Here is a 25,117-nt window from a genome sequence, read left to right on the forward strand (position 1 = left end):
TCATAAAAGCAACCCAGAAACACCAAATCCGTCGCATTTTCTTGACCTCCTTGTGCCGCCTGCTTCCACAAGGCCACATATGCTTGTGGTCTCAGTAAAACCTATTTGGCCCAGGTCCAACCGTCCCTGTCCCCCCCTCCCCCTCCTCCTTGTTGGACGGACATGGCACGACATTGTGGCCATGTGGCCAGCAGGAGGCTGTATTTAAGCTGAGGCAGCTCTGAAATGGGCCATAAAACCTAGCCAGTAAGTCTGGCTCCCCATGAGGCAATGGGCCTAAGTACTCATTGACAAGACTCCAACATCACTGACTTCCTAGAGAGAGAGAGAGAGTGCAGCAGAGGAAATAATGCAAGCAGCAGAGAAAGATGAGGTGCAGACAGGAGGCAGCTGTCTGGCCTAAACAGACACGCTGTTTCATAGTTGTTAGTGCTAATGCTTTCAATCCACACCATGTAGTTGCTAAATACTCATTTGTATGCTTGTTTGTCAGCTAAAGATGCGTTTACCAGCAAATATTTATTATTACTTTGACCTTTATTTAACGAGAAGGCCCTCATTGAGATGAGGATCGGGCCCAGCACTGTCAAAAAACACAACAATCACATAAGATATCATAATGTTCCAAAAATAATAAAACACAGAATGATAAGATCTCAACATGTACCAAATGAAAGTCAGTGCCTTTTTAAACGTAGAGCACCTAAGAAGGTGCCAGTGATCGGGTCTGTAAGGGACCACAGTGGAAGTGTGTCAGATGTGATGCTCCATGGCAACCGTGCTATTCACATGTTGCCACTTCACACATCTTTCCCACTCTCATCAGCTTTGCGGAAACATCACTCACCCTGAAATATGGCACGAAATGGCTCTGCCAACGTTAAATTATCAGCCGCTCACCTAATGAAGTCACTTTTCAGCCTAATTTCCCAACACCCAGCTCGCGGTCGCCTCCATGCCGAGGTGTTAGAGTGTGAAGAGGGTGACCGACAAGTTTAAAAAATGTGTTCCATGTGTTTAAGGCCGCACACCCGTGACTTCCACCTCATTATCTCCCGATGGGTGAACGAGTATAAAGAGGGACTGGCAGCAGGTCTGTCACCTGTTATACCTGCGCTCTTTTTTTAGGGGGTGGGGGGGGGGGTGATGGCGTGATGGACAAGTCGCTTTGGTTTCGTTCTCCAAAAACTGGCTTCAGTGAATAATATGTGGCATCTGTGTGCAGACTAAGAAAGGTCTGATGGCTGCCAGGTGGGCATCCATGTGGAGAGTGTGGCTGAGCGCCGCGAGGCAGAGCAGGAGATGATTTACGTGATGGCGTTTATTCACACGCATGCTAGTTTGGCACCAGATGAGCTTTTTTTGTTGTTTTCCATAGCAACTAGTTGTTCATATAGCTTTTATAATATATCATGAGGTAAATTCCTGTTTTGTGTAGTTCTGGGAGACCATTAGAAGTGATGAATTCTTTGGCTGAATCTAAATGTGGCTGTTTTACATGGCCTCTTAGGTGCTTTCAGTTACCAGGGATACTAGGGCTCCAAGACTCTCTCTTATTTTAATTGACTTTGGCCTGCAGGAGGCTTGTGTCCATTCAAACCTTTCTGGCCAGAGAAATGGGGGGGGATGAATAGAAAGTGAATAGCCGCTGCCCCCCCCCCCCTCAGTAACCAGCGAGTGGAAGCCCACTAGAGACGTTCTTGTTAGTTTGCTCATGGTCTTTGTTCTCCTTTCAGCCCTTCAGGCTAAATGTCTTCAAACAAGCAGCTCAGGGGTCGTGATTCTTTTTGACAGGTTAACAGCAAAAGTTGAGCGCGGTTGTTACAGTTCATGTGGGAATATAAGTGACAAAGTGCCGCCAACAATGCCAGTGTGATGCGATGACAGGATGTGTACTGTACGTTTGCGCGGACACTGGTGACCGAGTCATGTGGGACGGCGCCAGGTGGAACGCCACGGTTGACAAGGGAGCAGGTGTCCGTTAGATACAGAGCAAGGAGGGAGGAAAGGGGAAGGCGGGGTGGGGGGTGAGGGGGGGTTCATGAGAGTTCTTGGCATCTGCTTTACCTGCTGCTTCCCTACAATGCCACGCCAGAAAATGGAAAGAAAGAGACAGAGAGGGAGGAAATGAAAAGACACCCTTTTTTTTTATATGGTAGCCATTCGTGTCAAGTTTTTACGGTTATTCTTTCTCACCACAGGTTGTTCTCACATGTGCCTACTCACCGTCTATCATAATTATGTCTGTTTTAAAGGGGTGAGCTCACACACGTTAGAAACTACTATACTACACTATAATTGAGTTGAGTGGGATTTAATTTATTGTCGACAAAGTGTGGAAGATTATCCGTCCGGAAACAGCGTCTGAGTTGCTGTGCGTCATGCTGTCAGTTTTTATAGTGACGATCCCACTTTTTGTATGATGGATTTATAGTTGACATGCGGGAATAATAGAAGTCACGGAGTAGATACCTAAAGCATCTGTGTTGATTTATCACCCTCACAATAGTGGACTGATCTATCATCAGGTACATCCTTTCAGTTGGGCTCGTTGGTGATACAAGAGTAACTGTGGGAAAGTCTGCCTTGTTTCATGGTATGGTATGGAACATTTGCAGCGCGGATGATGATATACTCGGTGTGTGTCATTGAAATTAATAGCCCAAACTCACCAGTCACAGCTCTTACAGTCCCCACGTTGTGTATGCATATATATACTTTTATTACTAAGCAGGTGCACTCCACTACAGCCGTTACGTTTCACTCTTGGAATTTGGAAATGCAACATTAAAATGAGGAGGGAGAACTCAGTGCAAGCATTTATTATATGTATATGTGTATATATATATATATATATATATATATATATATATGTATATATAAAATGCTTGCACTGAGTATATAAATAAACTTTTTCAATCCAGGCCAAAATCGCAAACAATAGAAAGTGTCTTCACTTTAAAATCTCGGAATTTAACCCAGATTTGTTTACTCCTAAAGAAAAAAGGTGGACATGATCAAATGGCTATTCACAACAACTTAGAAAACTATCAACGTTATAATGAGTCGAATGACACGACTCCTGCTGCGAGTCCACTGTAGCAGCCTCGACAGATCCAACATTAAAACAACGGTGCAGCTGCAGAATGTGTTCACATGGTGCAGAAATCCCCTCAACACACAACTATCCAATTGTTAGCTATTTCAAGGTTCGCCTCCCACTTTAAAGTGCAAAACGTGCAAAAAAAATATTCTAAGGCTGTGAAAACCAAACGGAATTTGCGTTTTAAATAAAGGTACCATTCATATTCATTGCTATTATTATCATTATTGTTTATATTCAGTATCTGCCAAATAGCCCTCAAGGGTGTATTATAGAATCATGTGGACCAGCATAAATAAAATCCTATCCCAGTGTATCAGAGAACAGGCAGAAATACCTGTGGCAGATATGTGAAATGATTACAGGTACTTGAGAAAATGTGTTATTTATCATTAAGGTTGACTGGCCCTTACATTTAGAGGTCTTATTACTTCAGAGAAGCAAAATAATGAGCACAGGTTATATGTGCGCCTCCTGTCTCTCTCTGTGTGTGTGTGTGTGTGTGTGTGTGCAGTGGGGGGAGCATTATCATCAGGAAGAGCATTGAACAACTGTCAGAGATGCAGTCCATGTCATTTGTCATGTTGCCCTCTGGGCTGTATGACAGAGGGTGAAGCTGGAAGCTGCAGGCCCGGCCACTGAACCACCCATCTAGTCCCAGCAGATGCACTCCCCGCCCTCCGCCATGGCTGACCATCAGGCTGTGCAGCTGAGCACCAGAATATCAATATGGCTGAGGCTCTTCCGGGCCCCTGGGACAATCTACAAGGCAAACAGAGAAGGCTCCTCTCCTCATGGAAGACGGAGGCCAATCGCCGCCAGGGAGACCAGTGTAAACAGGAAGATGCTCTGCAGCAACAAAAAAAACAGCACTTTGATTCACTCCAGTGGAGTTGTCGTGATTTGGATGGTGTTACACCTGAGACAATTATTTCCAGATTTGGCTGGAAGAGGGGAAGAGAAACAGTCATTTTTATGTGTTTATCATTCCCACTGTCCTGGGAGACACTTGGGGGAGACTCTGAGGAGTTGTGGGGCGGCTGTTCCTCCTGCTGTCATATGAAACCTGAAGTTTATCTGCTGAGTCAATGACAGAGTGCCACTCCATTCAAACAGGCCGGAGCTCAGCGGAGGTGGTAATTTTGTGTGGCGATGATAAGCCCCGTTTTCAAATGGCGGGGAAGAATAATTCCTCTTCGAGTGCCGGCGCTCAGTGCTTCCTCTCTCCTCGTTCCCTCCTTCGCTCAGATATATGTTGTCATTTCTCCGCTCGGCTCTGTTGTTATTTTTGTCCCGCGGCTGTTGATGTCGGCCTCAGCGTGAGACAAGCATATCGCCCTCCTCAGCCAGACGGGCTCTCGGTGCCGCAGTTAGGAGATAAATTGCAGAGACATGTTTATCAACATAGAAGAAGTGTAAGTTACCCCTTGTTTGAAAAGAATAATGGGAACTAATTGAGCTGTAACATGTTGGCTGGTGGCCAAGCCCTTGAATTGAAAACTCTCAACATCAGGAGGGGGTCCAGGGAGGGGCAGGGGCCTGATAGAACACGACAGGACGTTCCAATGTTGATGTGAAATTTATAAACCCATTAGTGCTTTGCTTGGATCCCGTTATATTTAATTAAAACCAACCTATGGGTGTGTGCATCCACATGCAACTGTGGTGTTTGTCAGAGAGAGGAGAACTGGAGAGGCCTTTTCTGTCAACCAAAAAGCACAGCCGTGGTGAAGTCAGATCAATCCTCTGGAGGAACAGCACGGCCTGTCTCCTGGCACCTGCTTGCCAAGGAGAGGAGGAGAGGAGAGAGAAAAGAGAGGGAGCATGAGCGGGTGGGAAAGGAGGAAAAACCCAGCTGCCTCTGCGCCTGAGCCCCATGCTGCTTTTTAAAGGAGTGGGAGGGGAGAGGAGAGGAGAGGAGAGGAGAGGAGAGGAGAGGAGAGGAGAGGAGAGGAGAGGAGAGGAGACGGCTGGTACCATCTGTACATGTCTTTTGTATTCCAGCCCTCATCTTTACACAGAGCATGGCTGGTGTGCTCAGTGTTCAAATGAAAAGAGAGGAGGTGCCTTTTGGGGTGCGATGCTCTGAGAGGAGAAGGTGTGTGTTTGTGTACTGATGCAGAAATTCTGTTTTGTCCTCGGAAAATGTGGCACACTGGGAGGACAGTCCTGTTTGTGTTACCTCAGTGTGTGTGTGTGTGTGTGTGTGTGTGTGTGTGTCAGTGGGCTGCTGCTCTGTTTGCAAGCACTTATGTGGTCAAATCTCTGGGTTGCCATGTTTGTGATGGGAGTCATAAGCTTTTGTTTGTTCCTTCCTCCCATCGGCCCCATTAGCCTGATGTGTCTTCTCTCACTGACTCACTCAACCTTGTTCTCCCTCCCTCTCTCTCTCTCTCTCTCTCTCTCCCTCTCTGTGTAATGTGTGTGGTGGCAGGTCGTCCTTACATGTGGCAGCAGGGTGGGTGAATTTGCTTACGAGGACAGCCTGCACTGTCTCCTGTCATATTGACGTGGCTTCTTCTTTTTTTTTTTTTCCCTTCTCTTTTTTTGGCGCACAAACTGCAGCTGAAATCACGGAGTGCTCTGTTTCACCCGCCCCTCCCCTCCCCTCCCTCGTCGCTCCTCACTCAACCTAGAAGTGCTGTGAATCATGAGAGGAGGTGGCTGCCCTGCTCTTTGATTGAATCCACATTCCCTTCCTCCTGTGACACCGCAGAGAGAGAGAGAGAGAGAGAGAGAGGATAGAAGGAGGCAGAGGAAGTGAGACGGAGAGGAAAAGTCTTTTGTAGTTGGCTTGGTACAAAAACATACACTGCAGATGAAAAGCACATGATTCGATCAAATGCACTCTGTGGTAGCTACCTCAGTGTGAGGTAGGTAGGAAAGTGGGAAGAAGGGAAGGGCTGTGGATCATCTGCGGGCCCAGAGTGAACCCTAGTGGCCAAGAACAGCAGTGACTCGCTGGACTGAAGCTGATCTGTTATGATGCTGCACAAATGTGCCTCCTCTTGTTTGATCCTGTGGCAGAGATCATATTTTTAATCAAAAATAAGCTTCATACTCATAGATCCTGTCTATACTTTGACATCTGCGTGTGCGTTAAATAGCTGAATGGTGAGCAGAACACATTTTACAGGGTTTGTTTTGTATTTTTTTACAGTTCCTCAAATAAGTATAAGCAGTTCCATTAATGGAATATACACTGTATATTAAACCATATAGAGATTAGATTTGAGAGAGACAGTAGGAGGACTGGATAGTTTTAAATTAGCCTCAAAAGACATAGAAACACTAAAGCAGATAACTGTTCAAATAAGTCGCTCAAAGGACTACTGCATTTTCTCTTCATTTATCTTTTTTTGATTCAGTGATACCATCAAAAATATGCATGTACTTTTTCAATAACTAAATAAATAAATAGTGGAACAGAAACATAATCTCTGTGACACTGTTGCGCTTCTGAATATGTGTATAATGTAGTTTGTTATGTTGAAGGAACAAACGAGTCCCATCATAAGCAGAACTAGTACCGCGCGCGGTTCTGAACGGGTTCGAGCCGACCCACGCGGGTCGCCGTGTGCCACGGCTCCCCGCGTGCCTCGCGCTCTCACCCGTTCATTCACCGCGCGCGGTACTAGTTATTTTCAGTACTAGTTATTTTCAGTACTAGTTATTTTCAGCGGCGTCCCCGCGCATGTCGTTCCAAATTTCGAGGGGGATCAGGCAACGTATGGCAAAGTTATAGGGCACTTCCTGTTTAAAATGGCAGACTTCCTGTTCGGTCAAGTGCGTGTCCGTAAACGTGTTCAGGGAACTTCCCTTGTCTTACATATCAAGTTTTGTGCAGATCGGACAATCTTAGAGTTGACTTCCTGTTTCGGGCATTCCACTTCCTGTTGGGAGGTCATCTCTTGCAGACATGCTCAGGACAGGTCCCTGGTGTCACATAAAAGGTTTCGTGCAAATCGGACAACGTACGGCAAAGTTAGAGGGCACTTCCTGTTTAAAATGGCCAACTTCCTGTTCGTCTCCGTAAACGTGTTCAGGGAAGTTCCCTTGTCTTACATATCAAGTTTTGTTCAGATCGGACAATGTAAGACTTTACTTCCTGTTTCGGGCGTTCCACTTCCTGTAGGGAGGTGACCTTTTACGGACATGCTCAGGACAGGTCCCTGGTGTCACATATAAGGTTTTGTGCAGATAGGACAACGTACGGCAAAGTTAGAGGGCACTTCCTGTTTAAAATGGCCGACTTCCTGTTCGGTCAACGGCGTCTCCGTAAACATGTTCAGGGAAGGTCCAGTAACTCACATATCCAGTTTCGTGTCAATCGGACAATGTAAGACTTTACTTCCTGTTTCGGGCGTTCCACTTCCTGTAGGCAGGTGACCTTTTACGGACATGTTGAGGAAGGGTCTGGGGTCCCACATACTAAGTTTCAAGTGGATACAACAATCCCTGTTGGAGCAGCATCAAAAACTATAAATGTAATTCTGTCTGCTGTCACCAGGGGGCGCTGTATTTGAAAATGAATATTTTCATATAGACGTGTTCAGGGCCGGACTGTCATCAATCCTTGCAAGTTTGGTTCAGATCGGACCAGGATTGGCAAAGTTGTAACAGTTTGTTTTTTTAGAATTTTCTACCACCACCAGGAGGCGCTGTTTTCAAAATGTACCGTTTCAGCAACATAGTCGTCTTCAGCAACTAACCATCATCAACTATAGCAAGTTTGGTTGGGATCAGACCTTCCATCGCGAAGTTATAAGAGTTTCATTGTCTGTTATGAAAAATTATTATTATCTCCAATTTTGGCGCCCCCTATCTCGTACGCCATACAATATTTTAAAAAGCTTTTGATAACTTTTGATGCTCAACTCGTCCACATTGATCTCACCAAGTTTGAAGGTGATCGCACAAAAGCTCTAGGAGGAGATAATTGAAATACAAGCTGTCATATTGTCTGCTGTCACCAGGGGGCGCTGTTTTCGAAATTTAATATTTTCATATAGACGTCTTTAGGGCCGGACTATCATCAATCCTAGCAAGTTTGGTTCAGATCGGACCAGGATTCACGAAGTTGTAGCAGTTTGATTTTTTGTCCCAAAAATCCGACTTTGCGTCGTTGCCATGGCAACACCGTTAAACGATTTGTCGTCATATTGATCACGCATCATCTACCATGTGTTTTGACTGTTGTCACCAATTTTCAGTGCGGTACGATTATCTGTGTAAAAGTTATTCCCGAAATCGTAAAAAAACTTTTTTTTTGTGTATTTTCTTTCACCACAAGAAGGCGCTGTTTTCAAACTTCACCGTTTTTTCATAGACGTCTTCAGCCATGGCCCATCATCAATCATAGCAAGTTTGGTTCGGATCGGACCTTCCATCGCAAAGTTATAAGAGTTTTGTTTTGATGATGCGAAACATCAGAATCATCACGAACTTTGCCGCCCCCTATCTCGTGCGCCATGCGACATTTGAAAAAACTTTTGATACCGTGAGCTCCTCAACTGGTCCACAGGGACCTCACCAAGTTTGAAGGTGATCGCACGAAAACTCTAGGAGGAGTTAGTTCAAATACCATTGCTGCGAATTCGCCAAAATCGCCAAAAAATCGCCAATCAACCCAAGATGGCGGATTTCCTGTTGGGTTTGGATCATGGTCATAATGTAATTTTTTCTTCATCCTGACCCACTACACATGTGTACCGAATTTCGTGCATGTGCGATATTTGTGTTGGTCATGGTGAATTTGGACAGGTGGCGCCGCACTTATTGGCCCCTCCCACATTCAATTTTCGACGCACATTCCCCGAACCTTTTTCAGACGTAAATTTACACCAGGATTGATGCGGTCACAAAAATTGGTGAGTTTTGGGGTATGGGAAAGGCCTCAAAAAGGCAATTCATTTGGGGGAATAATAAGAATAATAATAATAACTAGTACCGCGCGCGGTTCTGAACGGGTTCGAGCCGACCCACGCGGGTCGCCGTGTGCCACGGCTCCCCGCGTGCCTCGCGCTCTCACCCGTTCATTCACCGCGCGCGGTACTAGTTATTTTCAGTACTAGTTATTTTCAGCGGCGTCCCCGCGCATGTCGTTCCAAATTTCGAGGGGGATCGGGCAACGTATGGCAAAGTTATAGGGCACTTCCTGTTTAAAATGGCAGACTTCCTGTTCGGTCAAGTGCGTGTCCGTAAACGTGTCCAGGGAACTTCCCTTGTCTTACATATCAAGTTTTGTGCAGATCGGACAATCTTAGAGTTTACTTCCTGTTTCGGGCATTCCACTTCCTGTTGGGAGGTCATCTTTTGCAGACATGCTCAGGACAGGTCCCTGGTGTCACATAAAAGGTTTCGTGCAAATCGGACAACGTACGGCAAAGTTAGAGGGCACTTCCTGTTTAAAATGGCCAACTTCCTGTTCGTCTCCGTAAACGTGTTCAGGGAAGTTCCCTTGTCTTACATATCAAGTTTTGTTCAGATCGGACAATGTAAGACTTTACTTCCTGTTTCGGGCGTTCCACTTCCTGTAGGGAGGTGACCTTTTACGGACATGCTCAGGACAGGTCCCTTAACTCACATATAAGGTTTTGTGCAGATCGGACAACGTACGGCAAAGTTAGAGGGCACTTCCTGTTTAAAATGGCCGACTTCCTGTTCGGTCAACGGCGTCTCCGTAAACATGTTCAGGGAAGGTCCGGTAACTCACATATCTAGTTTCGTGTCAATCGGACAATGTAAGACTTTACTTCCTGTTTCGGGCGTTCCACTTCCTGTAGGGAGGTGACCTTTTACGGACATGTTGAGGAAGGGTCTGGGGTCCCACATACTAAGTTTCAAGTGGATACAACAATCCCTGTTGGAGCAGCATCAAAAACTATAAATGTAATTCTGTCTGCTGTCACCAGGGGGCGCTGTATTTGAAAATGAATATTTTCATATAGACGTGTTCAGGGCCGGACTGTCATCAATCCTTGCAAGTTTGGTTCAGATCGGACCAGGATTGGCAAAGTTGTAACAGTTTGTTTTTTTAGAATTTTCTACCACCACCAGGAGGCGCTGTTTTCAAAATGTACCGTTTCAGCAACATAGTCGTCTTCAGCAACTAACCATCATCAATTATAGCAAGTTTGGTTGGGATCAGACCTTCCATCGCGAAGTTATAAGAGTTTCATTGTCTGTTATGAAAAATTGTTATTATCTCCAATTTTGGCGCCCCCTATCTCGTACGCCATACAATATTTTAAAAAGCTTTTGATAACTTTTGATGCTCAACTCGTCCACATTGATCTCACCAAGTTTGAAGGTGATCGCACAAAAGCTCTAGGAGGAGATAATTGAAATACAAGCTGTCATATTGTCTGCTGTCACCAGGAGGCGCTGTTTTCGAAATTGAATATTTTCATATAGACGTCTTTAGGGCCGGACTATCATCAATCCTAGCAAGTTTGGTTCAGATCGGACCAGGATTCACGAAGTTGTAGCAGTTTGATTTTTTGTCCCAAAAATCCGACTTTGCGTCGTTGCCATGGCAACACCGTTAAACGATTTGTCGTCATATTGATCACGCATCATCTACCATGTGTTTTGACTGTTGTCACCAATTTTGAGCGCGGTACGATTATCTGTGTAAAAGTTATTCCCGAAATCGTAAAAAAACTTTTTTTTGGTGTATTTTCTTCCACCACAAGGAGGCGCTGTTTTCAAACTTCACCGTTTTTTCATAGACGTCTTCAGCCATGGCCCATCATCAATCATAGCAAGTTTGGTTCGGATCGGACCTTCCATCGCAAAGTTATAAGAGTTTTTTTTTTCTGATGCGAAACATCAGAATCATCACGAACTTTGCCGCCACCTATCTCGTGCGCCATGTGACATTTGAAAAAACTTTTGATACCGTGAGCTCCTCAACTGGTCCACAGGGACCTCCCCAAGTTTGAAGGTGATCGCACGAAAACTCTAGGAGGAGTTAGTACAAATACCATTGCTGCGAATTCGCCAAAATCGCCAAAAAATGGCCAATCAACCCAAGATGGCGGATTTCCTGTTGGGTTTGGATCATGGTCATAATGTAATTTTTTCTTCATCCTGACCCACTACACATGTGTACCGAATTTCGGGCATGTGCGATATTTGTGTTGGTCATGGTGAATTTGGACAGGTGGCGCCGCACTTATTGGCCCCTCCCACATTCAATTTTCGACGCACATTCCCCGAACCTTTTTCAGACGTAAATTTACACCACGATTGATGCGGTCACAAAAATCTGTGAGTTTTGGGGTATGGGAAAGGCCTCAAAAACGCGATTTACTTTAAGGAATAATAAGAATAATAATGAAAATAACTAGTACTGAAAATAACTAGTACTGAAAATAACTAGTACCGCGCGCGGTTCTGAACGGGTTCGAGCCGACCCACGCGGGTCGCCGTGTGCCACGGCTCCCCGCGTGCCTCGCGCTCTCACCCGTTCATTCACCGCGCGCGGTACTAGTTATTTTCAGTACTAGTTATTTTCAGTACTAGTTATTTTCAGCGGGGTCCCCGTGCATGTCGATCCAAATTTCGGGGGGGATTGGGCAACGTATGGCAAAGTTATAGGGCACTTCCTGTTTAAAATGGCCGACTTCCTGTTCGGTCAAATGCGCTTCCATAAACGTGTTCAGGGAAGTTCCCTTGTCTTACATATCAAGTTTTGTTCAGATCGGACAATTTTAGAGTTAACTTCCTGTTTCCGGCATTCCACTTCCTGTTGGGAGGTCATCTTTTGCAGACATGCTCAGGACAGGTCCCTGGTGTCACATATAAGGTTTCGTGCAAATCGGACAACGTACGGCAAAGTTAGAGGGCACTTCCTGTTTAAAATGGCCAACTTCCTGTTCGTCTCTGGAAACATGTTCAGGGAAGGTCCCGTAACTCACATATCTAGTTTTGTGTCAATCGGACAATGTAAGACTTTACTTCCTGTTTCGGGTGTTCCACTTCCTGTAGGGAGGTGACCTTTTACGGACATGCTCAGGACAGGTCCCTGGTGTCACATATAAGGTTTTGTGCAAATCGGACAACGTACGGCAAAGTTAGAGGGCACTTCCTGTTTAAAATGGCCGACTTCCTGTTCGTCTCCGTAAACATGTTCAGGGAAGGTCCCGTAACTCACATATCTAGTTTCGTGTCAATCGGACAATGTAAGACTTTACTTCCTGTTTCGGGCCTTCCACTTCCTGTAGGGAGGTGACCTTTTACGGACATGTTGAGGAAGGGACTGGGGTTCCACATACTAAATTTCAAGTGGATACAACAATCCCTGTTGGAGCAGCATCAAAAACTATAAATGTAATTCTGTCTGCTGTCACCAGGGGGTGCTGTATTTGAAAATGAATATTTTCATATAGACTTGTTCAGGACAGGACTGTCATCAATCCTTGCAAGTTTGGTTCAGATCGGACCAGGATTGGCAAAGTTGTAACAGTTTTTTTTTTTAGAATTTTCTACCACCACCAGGAGACGCTGTTTTGAAAATGTACCGTTTCAGCAACATAGTCGTCTTCAGCAACTAACCATCATCAACTATAGCAAGTTTGGTTGGGATCAGATCTTCCATCGCAAAGTTATAAGAGTTTCATTGTCTGTTGTGAAAAATTATTATTATCTCCAATTTTGGCGCCCCCTATCTCGTACGCCATACAATATTTTAAAAAGCTTTTGATAACTTTTGATGCTCAACTCGTCCACATTGATCTCACCAAGTTTGAAGGTGATCGCACAAAAGCTCTAGGAGGAGATAATTGAAATACAAGCTGTCATATTGTCTGCTGTCACCAGGGGGCGCTGTTTTCGAAATTGAATATTTTCATATAGACGTCTTTAGGGCCGGACTATCATCAATCCTAGCCAGTTTGGTTCAGATCGGACCAGGATTCGCGAAGTTGTAGCAGTTTGATTTTTTGTCCCAAAAATCCGACTTTGCGTCGTTGCCATGGCAACACCGTTAAACGATTTGTCGTCATATTGATCACGCATCATCTACCATGTGTTTTGACTGTTGTCACCAATTTTGAGTGCGGTACGATTATCTGTGTAAAAGTTATTCCCGAAATCGTAAAAAAACTTTTTTTTTGTGTATTTTCTTTCACCACAAGGAGGCGCTGTTTTCAAACTTCACCGTTTTTTCATAGACGTCTTCAGCCATGGCCCATCATCAATGGTAGCAAGTTTGGTTCGGATCGGACCTTCCATCGCAAAGTTATAAGAGTTTTGTTTTTCTGATGCGAAACATCAGAATCATCACGAACTTTGCCGCCCCCTATCTCGTGCGCCATGCGACATTTGAAAAAAATTTTGATACCTTAAGCTCCTCAACTGGTCCACAGGGACCTCACCAAGTTTGAAGGTGATCGCACGAAAACTCTAGGAGGAGTTAGTTCAAATACCATTGCTGCGAATTCGCCAAAATCGCCAAAAAATGGCCAATCAACCCAAGATGGCGGATTTCCTGTTGGGTTTGGATCATGGTCATAATGTAATTTTTTCTTCATCCTGACCCACTACACATGTGTACCGAATTTCGTGCATGTGCGATATTTGTGTTGGTCATGGTGAATTTGGACAGGTGGCGCCGCACTTATTGGCCCCTCCCACATTCAATTTTTGACGCACATTCCCCGAACCTTTTTCAGACGTAAATTTACACCAGGATTGATGCGGTCGCAAAAATTGGTGAGTTTTGGGGTATGGGAAAGGCCTCAAAAAGGCAATTCATTTGGGGGAATAATAAGAATAATAATAATCCTTTCAGTTTCAATAGGTTTCTTGCAACCTTGTTGCTCGAACCCTAATAATAATAATAATAATCCTTCCAGTTTCAATAGGTTTCTTGCAACCTTGTTGCTCGAACCCTAATAAAAATAACTAGTACTGAAAATAACTAGTACCGCGCGCGGTTCTGAACGGGTTCGAGCCGACCCACGCGGGTCGCCGTGTGCCACGGCTCCCCGCGTGCCTCGCGCTCTCACCCGTTCATTCACCGCGCGCGGTACTAGTTATTTTCAGTACTAGTTATTTTCAGCGGCGTCCCCACGCATGTCGATCCAAATTTCGGGGGGGATCGGGCAACGTATGGCAAAGTTATAGGGCACTTCCTGTTTAAAATGGCAGACTTCCTGTTCGGTCAAGTGCGTGTCCGTGAACGTGTTCAGGGAACTTCCCTTGTCTTACATATCAAGTTTTGTGCAGATCGGATAATCTTAAAGTTTACTTCCTGTTTCGGACATTCCACTTCCTGTTAGGAGGTCATCTCTTGCAGACATGCTCAGGACAGGTCCCTGGTGTCAAAAGGTTTCGTGCAAATCGGACAACGTACGGCAAAGTTAGAGGGCACTTCCTGTTTAAAATGGCCAACTTCCTGTTCGTCTCTGGAAACATGTTCAGGAAAGGTCCCGTAACTCACATATCTAGTTTTGTGTCAATCGGACAATGTAAGACTTTACTTCCTGTTTCGGGTGTTCCACTTCCTGTAGGGAGGTGACCTTTTACGGACATGCTCAGGACAGGTCCCTGGTGTCACATATAAGGTTTTGTGCAGATCGGACAATGTACGGCAAAGTTAGAAGGCACTTCCTGTTTAAAATGGCCGACTTCCTGTTCGGTCAACGGCGTCTCCGTAAAGATGTTCAGGGAAGGTCCGGTAACTCACATATCTAGTTTCGTGTCAATCGGACAATGTAAGACTTTACTTCCTGTTTCGGGCGTTCCACTTCCTGTAGGGAGGTGACCTTTTACGGACATGTTCCAGAAGGGTCTGGGGTCCCACATACTAAGTTTCAAGTGGATACAACAATCCCTGTTGGAGCAGCATCAAAAACTATAAACGTAATTCTGTCTGCTGTCACCAGGGGGCGCTGTATTTGAAAATGAATATTTTCATATAGACGTGTTCAGGGCCGGACTGTCATCAATCCTTGCAAGTTTGGTTCAGATCTGACCAGGATTGGCAAAGTTGTAACAGTTTGTTTTTTTAGAATTTTCTACCACCACCAGGAGGCGCTGTTTTCAAAATGTACCGTTTCAGCAACATAGTCGTCTTCAGCAACTAACCAGCATCAACTATAGCAAGTTTGGTTGGGATCAGACCTTCCATCACGAAGTTATAAGAGTTTCATTGTCTGTTATGAAAAATTATTATTATCTCCAATTTTGGCGCCCCCTATCTCGTACGCAATACAATATTTTAAAAAGCTTTTGATAACTTTTGATGCTCAACTCGTCCACATTGATCTCACCAAGTTTGAAGGTGATCGCACAAAAGCTCTAGGAGGAGATAATTGAAATACAAGCTGTCATATTGTCTGCTGTCACCAGGGGGCGCTGTTTTCGAAATTTAATATTTTCATATAGACGTCTTTAGGGCCGGACTATCATCAATCCTAGCAAGTTTGGTTCAGATCGGACCAGGATTCACGAAGTTGTAGCAGTTTGATTTTTTGTCCCAAAAATCCGACTTTGCGTCGTTGCCATGGCAACACCGTTAAACGATTCGTCGTCATATTGATCACGCATCATCTACCATGTGTTTTGACTGTTGTCACCAATTTTGAGTGCGGTACGATTATCTGTGTAAAAGTTATTCCCGAAATCGTAAAAAAACTCTTTTTTTGTGTATTTTCTTTCACCACAAGGAGGCGCTGTTTTCAAACTTCACCGTTTTTTCATAGACGTCTTCAGCCATGGCCCAGCATCAATCATAGCAAGTTTGGTTCGGATCGGACCTTCCATCGCAAAGTTATAAGAGTTTTGTTTTTCTGATGCGAAACATCAGAATCATCACGAACTTTGCCGCCCCCTATCTCGTGCGCCATGTGACATTTGAAAAAACTTTTGATACCGTGAGCTCCTCAACTGGTCCACAGGGACCTCACCAAGTTTGAAGGTGATCGCTCGAAAACTCTAGGAGGAGATAGTTCAAATACCATTGCTGCGAATTCGCCAAAATCGCCCAAAAATGGCCAATCAACCCAAGATGGCGGACTTCCTGTAGGTTTCACGGGAAAGTCGTCATCGACTTTTTTGACCGTCCCCACCTAATGAACGTGTGTACCAAGTTTCGTTCACGTACGTTAAACCCGACATGAGTTGACCTAATAGAAGTTTTTTGCGTGACTTTTTAGCCCCTCCCACTTCCAATTTTCCACGCATTTTCCCCGAACGACTTGCAGACGTAAATTTACACCAGGATTGATGCGGTCACAAAAATCTGTGAGTTTTGGGGTATGGGAAAGGCCTCAAAAATGCGATTTACTTTTAGGAATAATAATAATAATAATAAAAATAACTAGTACCGCGCGCGGTTCTGAACGGGTTCGAGCCGACCCACGCGGGTCGCCGTGTGCCACGGCTCCCCGCGTGCCTCGCGCTCTCACCCGTTCATTCACCGCGCGCGGTACTAGTTATTTTCAGTACTAGTTATTTTCAGTACTAGTTATTTTCAGTACTAGTTATTTTCAGTACTAGTTATTTTCAGCGGCGTCCCCGTGCATGTCGATCCAAATTTCGGGGGGGATCGCGGCAACGTATGGCAAAGTTATAGGGCACTTCCTGTTTAAAATGGCCGACTTCCTGTTCGGTCAAATGCGCGTCCGTAAACGTGTTAAGGGAAGTTCCCTTGTCTTACATATCAAGTTTTGTTCAGATCGGACAATCTTAGAGTTTACTTCCTGTTTCGGGCATTCCACTTCCTGTTGGGAGGTCACCTTTTGCAGACATGCTCAGGACAGGTCCCTGGTGTCACATATAAGGTTTTGTGCAAATCGGACAATGTACTGCAAAGTTAGAGGGCACTTCCTGTTTAAAATGGCCAACTTCCTGTTCATCTCTGGAAACATGTTCAGGGAAGGTCCCGTAACTCACATATCTAGTTTTGTGTCAATCGGACAATGTAAGACTTTACTTCCTGTTTCGGGCGTTCCACTTCCTGTAGGGAGGTGACCTTTTACGGATATGCTCAGGACAGGTCCCTGGTGTCACATATAAGATTTTGTGCAAATCGGACAACGTACGGCAAAGTTAGAGGGCACTTCCTGTTTAAAATGGCCGACTTCCTGTTCGTCTCCGGAAACATGTTCAGGGAAGGTCCCGTAACTCACATATCTAGTTTCGTGTCAATCGGACAATGTAAGACTTTACTTCCTGTTTCGGGCGTTCCACTTCCTGTAGGGAGGTGACCTTTTACGGACATGTTGAGGAAGGGTCTGGGGTCCCACATACTAAGTTTCAAGTGGATACAACAATCCCTGTTGGAGCAGCATCAAAAACTATAAATGTAATTCTGTCTGCTGTCACCAGGGGACGCTGTATTTGAAAATGAATATTTTCATATAGACGTGTTCAGGGCCGGACTGTCATCAATCCTTGCAAGTTTGGTTCAGATCGGACCAGGATTGGCAAAGTTGTAACAGTTTGTTTTTTTAGAATTTTCTACCACCACCAGGAGGCGCTGTTTTCAAAATGTACCGTTTCAGCAACATAGTCGTCTTCAGCAACTAACCATCATCAACTATAGCAAGTTTGGTTGGGATCAGACCTTCCATCGCGAAGTTATAAGAGTTTCATTGTCTGTTATGAAAAATTATTATTATCTCCAATTTTGGCGCCCCCTATCTCGTACGCCATACAATATTTTAAAAAGCTTTTGATAACTTTTGATGCTCAACTCGTCCACATTGATCTCACCAAGTTTGAAGGTGATCGCACAAAAGCTCTAGGAGGAGATAATTGAAATACAAGCTGTCATATTGTCTGCTGTCACCAGGGGGCGCTGTTTTCGAAATTTAATATTTTCATATAGACGTCTTTAGGGCCGGACTATCATCAATCCTAGCAAGTTTGGTTCAGATCGGACCAGGATTCACGAAGTTGTAGCAGTTTGATTTTTTGTCCCAAAAATCCGACTTTGCGTCGTTGCCATGGCAACACCGTTAAACGATTTGTCGTCATATTGATCACGCATCATCTACCATGTGTTTTGACTGTTGTCACCAATTTTCAGTGCGGTACGATTATCTGTGTAAAAGTTATTCCCGAAATCGTAAAAAAACTTTTTTTTTGTGTATTTTCTTTCACCACAAGAAGGCGCTGTTTTCAAACTTCACCGTTTTTTCATAGACGTCTTCAGCCATGGCCCATCATCAATGGTAGCAAGTTTGGTTCGGATCGGACCTTCCATCGCAAAGTTATAAGAGTTTTGTTTTTCTGATGCGAAACATCAGAATCATCACGAACTTTGCCGCCCCCTATCTCGTGCGCCATGCGACATTTGAAAAAACTTTTGATACCGTGAGCTCCTCAACTGGTCCACAGGGACCTCACCAAGTTTGAAGGTGATCGCACGAAAACTCTAGGAGGAGTTAGTTCAAATACCATTGCTGCGAATTCGCCAAAATCGCCAAAAAATCGCCAATCAACCCAAGATGGCGGATTTCCTGTTGGGTTTGGATCATGGTCATAATGTAATTTTTTCTTCATCCTGACCCACTACACATGTGTACCGAATTTCGTGCATGTGCGATATTTGTGTTGGTCATGGTGAATTTGGACAGGTGGCGCCGCACTTATTGGCCCCTCCCACATTCAATTTTCGACGCACATTCCCCGAACCTTTTTCAGACGTAAATTTACACCAGGATTGATGCGGTCACAAAAATTGGTGAGTTTTGGGGTATGGGAAAGGCCTCAAAAAGGCAATTCATTTGGGGGAATAATAAGAATAATAATAATAACTAGTACCGCGCGCGGTTCTGAACGGGTTCGAGCCGACCCACGCGGGTCGCCGTGTGCCACGGCTCCCCGCGTGCCTCGCGCTCTCACCCGTTCATTCACCGCGCGCGGTACTAGTTATTTTCAGTACTAGTTATTTTCAGTACTAGTTATTTTCAGCGGCGTCCCCGCGCATGTCGATCCACATTTCGGGGGGGATCGGGCAACGTATGGCAAAGTTATAGGGCACTTCCATTTTAAAATGGCCGACTTCCTGTTATGTCAAATGCGCGTCCGTAAACATGTTCAGGGAAGTTCCCTTGTCTTACATATCAAGTTTTGTTCAGATCGGACAATCTTAGAGTTTACTTCCTGTTTCGGGCATTCCACTTCCTGTTAAGAGGTCATCTTTTGCAGACATGCTCAGGACAGGTCCCTGGTGTCACATATAAGGTTTCGTGAAAATCGGACAACGTACGGCAAAGTTAGAGGGCACTTCCTGTTTAAAGTGGCGAACTTCCTGTTCGTCTCTGGAAACATGTTCAGGGAAGGTCCCGTAACTCACATATCTAGTTTTGTGTCAATCGGGCAATGTAAGACTTTACTTCCTGTTTCGGGTGTTCCACTTCCTGTAGGGAGGTGACCTTTTACGGACATGCTCAGGACAGGTCCCTGGTGTCACATATAAGGTTTTGTGCAGATCGGACAACGTACGGCAAAGTTAGAGGGCACTTCCTGTTTAAAATCGCCAACTTCCTGTTCGTCTCCGTAAACATGTTCAGGGAAGTTCCCTTGTCTTACATATCAAGTTTTGTTCAGATCGGACAATGTAAGACTTTACTTCCTGTTTCGGGCGTTCCACTTCCTGTAGGGAGGTGACCTTTTACGGACATGCTCAGGACAGGTCCCTGGTGTCACATATAAGATTTTGTGCAGATCGGACAATGTACGGCAAAGTTAGAGGGCACTTCCTGTTTAAAATGGCCGACTTCCTGTTCGGTCAACGGCGTCTCCGTAAACATGTTCAGGTAAGGTCCAGTAACTCACATATCTAGTTTCGTGTCAATCGGACAATGTAAGACTTTACTTCCTGTTTCGGGCGTTCCACTTCCTGTAGGGAGGTGACCTTTTACGGACATGTTGAGGAAGGGTCTGGGGTCCCACATACTAAGTTTCAAGTGGATACAACAATCCCTGTTGGAGCAGCATCAAAAACTATAAATGTAATTCTGTGTGCTGTCACCAGGGGGTGCTGTATTTGAAAATGAATATTTTCATATAGACGTGTTCAGGGCCGGACTGTCATCAATCTTTGCAAGTTTGGTTCAGATCGGACCAGGATTGGCAAAGTTGTAACAGTTTGTTTTTTTAGAATTTTCTACCACCACCAGGAGGCGCTGTTTTCAAAATGTACCGTTTCAGCAACATAGTCGTCTTCAGCAACTAACCATCATTAACTATAGCAAGTTTGGTTGGGATCAGACCTTCCATCGCGAAGTTATAAGAGTTTCATTGTCTGTTATGAAAAATTATTATTATCTCCAATTTTGGCGCCCCCTATCTCGTACGCCATACAATATTTTAAAAAGCTTTTGATAACTTTTGATGCTCAACTCGTCCACATTGATCTCACCAAGTTTGAAGGTGATCGCACAAAAGCTCTAGGAGGAGATAATTGAAATACAAGCTGTCATATTGTCTACTGTCACCAGGGGGCGCTGTTTTCGAAATTGAATATTTTCATATAGACGTCTTTAGGGCCGGACTATCATCAATCCTAGCAAGTTTGGTTCAGATCGGACCAGGATTCACAAAGTTGTAGCAGTTTGATTTTTTGTCCCAAAAATCCGACTTTGCGTCGTTGCCATGGCAACACCGTTAAACGATTTGTCGTCATATTGATCACGCATCATCTACCATGTGTTTTGACTGTTGTCACCAATTTTGAGTGCGGTACGATTATCTGTGTAAAAGTTATTCCCGAAATCGTAAAAAAACTTTTTTTTGGTGTATTTTCTTTCACCACAAGGAGGCGCTGTTTTCAAACTTCACCGTTTTTTCATAGACGTCTTCAGCCATGGCCCATCATCAATCATAGCAAGTTTGGTTCGGATCGGACCTTCCATCGCAAAGTTATAAGAGTTTTTTTTTTCTGATGCGAAACATCAGAATCATCACAAACTTTGCCGCCCCCTATCTCGTGCGCCGTGCGACATTTGAAAAAACATTTGATACCGTGAGCTCCTCAACTGGTCCACAGGGACCTCACCAAGTTTGAAGGTGATCGCACGAAAACTCTAGGAGGAGTTAGTTCAAATACCATTGCTGCGAATTCGCCAAAATCGCCCAAAAATCGCCAATCAACCCAAGATGGCGGATTTCCTGTAGGTTTCACGGGAAAGTCGTCATCGACTTTTTTGACCGTCCCCACCTAATGAACGTGTGTACCAAGTTTCGTTCACGTACGTTAAACCCGACATGAGTTGACCTAATAGAAGTTTTTTGCGTGACTTTTTAGCCCCTCCCACCTCCAATTTTCCACGCATTTTCCCCGAACGACTTTCAGACGTAAATTTACACCAGGATTGATGCGGTCACAAAAATCTGTGAGTTTTGGGGTATGGGAAAGGCCTCAAAAATGCGATTTACTTTTAGGAATAATAATAATAATAATAATAACTAGTACTGAAAATAACTAGTACCGCGCGCGGTTCTGAACGGGTTCGAGCCGACCCACGCGGGTCGCCGTGTGCCACGGCTCCCCGCGTGCCTCGCGCTCTCACCCGTTCATTCACCGCGCGCGGTACTAGTTATTTTCAGTACTAGTTATTTTCAGTACTAGTTATTTTCAGTACTAGTTATTTTCAGCGGCGTCCCCACGCATGTCGATCCAAATTTCGGGGGGGATCGGGCAACGTATGGCAAAGTTATAGGGCACTTCCTGTTTAAAATGGCAGACTTCCTGTTCGGTCAAGTGCGTGTCCGTAAACGTGTTCAGGGAACTTCCCTTGTCTTACATATCAAGTTTTGTGCAGATCGGATAATCTTAGAGTTTACTTCCTGTTTCGGACATTCCACTTCCTGTTAGGAGGTCATCTCTTGCAGACATGCTCAGGACAGGTCCCTGGTGTCACATAAAATGTTTTGTGCAAATCGGACAACGTACTGCAAAGTTAGAGGGCACTTCCTGTTTAAAATGGCCGACTTCCTGTTTGTCTCCGGCAACATGTTCAGGGAAGGTCCCGTAACTCACATATCTAGTTTCGTGTCAATCGGACAATGTAAGACTTTACTTCCTGTTTCGGGCGTTCCACTTCCTGTAGGGAGGTGACCTTTTACGGACATGCTCAGGACAGGTCCCTGGTGTCACATATAAGGTTTTGTGCAGATCGGACAACGTACGGCAAAGTTAGAGGGCACTTCCTGTTTAAAATGGCCGACTTCCTGTTCGGTCAACGGCGTCTCCGTAAACATGTTCAGGGAAGGTCCAGTAACTCACATATCTAGTTTCGTGTCAATCGGACAATGTAAGACTTTACTTCCTGTTTCGGGCGTTCCACTTCCTGTAGGGAGGTGACCTTTTACGGACATGTTGAGGAAGGGTCTGGGGTCCCACATACTAAGTTTCAAGTGGATACAACAATCCCTGTTGGAGCAGCATCAAAAACTATAAATGTAATTCTGTCTGCTGTCACCAGGTGGCGCTGTATTTGAAAATGAATATTTTCATAAAGACGTGTTCAGGGCCGGACTGTCATCAATCCTTGCAAGTTTGGTTCAGATCGGACCAGGATTGGCAAAGTTGTAACAGTTTGTTTTTTTAGAATTTTCTACCACCACCAGGAGGCGCTGTTTTCAAAATGTACCGTTTCAGCAACATAGTCGTGTTCAGCAACTAACCATCATCAACTATAGCAAGTTTGGTTGGGATCAGACCTTCCATCGGGAAGTTATAAGAGTTTCATTGTCTGTTATGAAAAATTATTATTATCTCCAATTTTGGCGCCCCCTATCTCGTACGCCATACAATATTTTAAAAAGCTTTTGATAACTTTTGATGCTCAACTCGTCCACATTGATCTCACCAAGTTTGAAGGTGATCGCACAAAAGCTCTAGGAGGAGATAATTGAAATACAAGCTGTCATATTGTCTACTGTCACCAGGGGGCGCTGTTTTCGAAATTTAATATTTTCATATAGACGTCTTTAGGGCCGGACTATCATCAATCCTAGCAACTTTGGTTCAGATCGGACCAGGATTCACGAAGTTGTAGCAGTTTGATTTTTTGTCCCAAAAATCCGACTTTGCGTCGTTGCCATGGCAACACCGTTCAACGATTTGTCGTCATATTGATCACGCATCATCTACCATGTGTTTTGACTGTTGTCACCAATTTTGAGTGCGGTACGATTATCTGTGTAAAAGTTATTCCCGAAATCGTAAAAAAACTTTTTTTTGGTGTATTTTCTTTCACCACAAGGAGGCGCTGTTTTCAAACTTCACCGTTTTTTCATAGACGTCTTCAGCCATGGCCCATCATCAATCATAGCAAGTTTGGTTCGGATCGGACCTTCCATCGCAAAGTTATAAGAGTTTTGTTTTTCTGATGCGAAACATCAGAATCATCACGAACTTTGCCGCCCCCTATCTCGTGCGCCATGTGACATTTGAAAAAACTTTTGATACCGTGAGCTCCTCAACTGGTCCACAGGGACCTCACCAAGTTTGAAGGTGATCGCACGAAAACTCTAGGAGGAGTTAGTTCAAATACCATTGCTGCGAATTCGCCAAAATCGCCAAAAAATCGCCAATCAACCCAAGATGGCGGATTTCCTGTTGGGTTTGGATCATGGTCATCATGTAATTTTTTCTTCATCCTGACCCACTACACATGTGTACCGAATTTCGGGCATGTGCGATATTTGTGTTGGTCATGGTGAATTTGGACAGGTGGCGCCGCACTTATTGGCCCCTCCCACATTCAATTTTCGACGCACATTCCCCGAACCTTTTTCAGACGTAAATTTACACCAGGATTGATGCGGTCACAAAAATTGGTGAGTTTTGGGGTATGGGAAAGGCCTCAAAAAGGCAATTCATTTGGGGGAATAATAAGAATAATAATAATAATAATCCTTCCAGTTTCAATAGGTTTCTTGCAACCTTGTTGCTCGAACCCTAATAATAATCTTTTGCATTTCAATAGGGTTCTTGCAACCTTGTTGCTCGAACCCTAATAATAATAATAATAATCCTTCCAGTTTCAATAGGGTTCTTGCAACCTTGTTGCTCGAACCCTAATAATAATCTTTTGCATTTCAATAGGGTTCTTGCAACCTTGTTGCTCGAACCCTAATAATAATAATAATAATCCTTCCAGTTTCAATAGGGTTCTTGCAACCTTGTTGCTCGAACCCTAATTATTTTATATGTGTAAAATAGTAATAATCAAACTAGCAAGGTGGAAAAATGTTCATTTTAGGAGCTAAAATGCGCTGAATAAGAAATACATCTAACTGAGGGTCTTAACTTTTTCAAATGTCTTATGAACTGTCTGAATGACTTGATCGCAATTTGATTTTCACTATTTTTTCCAAGACAAGCTTCCGCTTCAAGCGTGTTCTAATGCTAGAATGTGAAATAATGACATTATTTAAACGTAATTTAAACACTCGAAAAAAGAACTAATAAACTACAGCCTTTACGATTTGCTTATTGATTGACGTTAAATTACTCAGCACCAGGATGTTTCATGTGTACATTTGAGGTCTGACATTGTACACACTGTTTGTTTTAGAGGTACCTCAGTCAACACACACAAAAAAACTGCACACAGTTGTCTCCTTTTTCAATCAGGTCATTCCAGTTTTGCTCAGAAGCCTCTGTTCCTAAGTTGTTGTTTCATCTCCCTGCTGCTTTCACACAGTCCGTTTTTGCAGTGTTTGCAGTGGACGCCTGTTACCTCTGCAGTCATTTCACTCCAGAGCCTCAACAGCACTGATACACTCTATCTTTTTTCCCCCCTCCTCTTCCAGCTCTACTGTCCTCGTGGTGTGAGGAACTGGGACGCCTCCTCCTCCTCCGTCACCAGAAGAACAGGCAGAACGAGCCTCCGGGAAAAGTGCCCATGCAGCCCCCCATGAGCTCCATGAAGCCCGGCCTCTCACACGGGTCAGTGTTCACACTGCTGCACTTTTTGGCATGTGTGCGTGGTGTGTTTGTGTGTGTGTGTTGGAAGTGTGAACAGACAGACAGACAGGCCG

General features: G+C 44.4%; 1 protein-coding gene across 2 annotated transcripts in view; it reads left to right on the plus strand.

Moving 5' to 3' along the window:
- Nucleotides 1-25,117, plus strand: part of LOC131448684 (zinc finger MIZ domain-containing protein 1-like) — a 130,169-nt gene that overhangs the window by 94,195 nt on the left and 10,857 nt on the right. For both annotated transcript variants that reach the window (XM_058621341.1, XM_058621342.1), the window contains one exon: nt 24,890-25,025. In XM_058621341.1, the coding sequence (XP_058477324.1) occupies nt 24,890-25,025 (136 nt within the window). The remainder of the gene's footprint in view (nt 1-24,889; nt 25,026-25,117) is intronic.

Source organism: Solea solea, chromosome 21, assembly GCF_958295425.1.
Source record: "Solea solea chromosome 21, fSolSol10.1, whole genome shotgun sequence".
Classification (NCBI taxonomy): Eukaryota; Metazoa; Chordata; class Actinopteri; order Pleuronectiformes; family Soleidae; genus Solea; species Solea solea.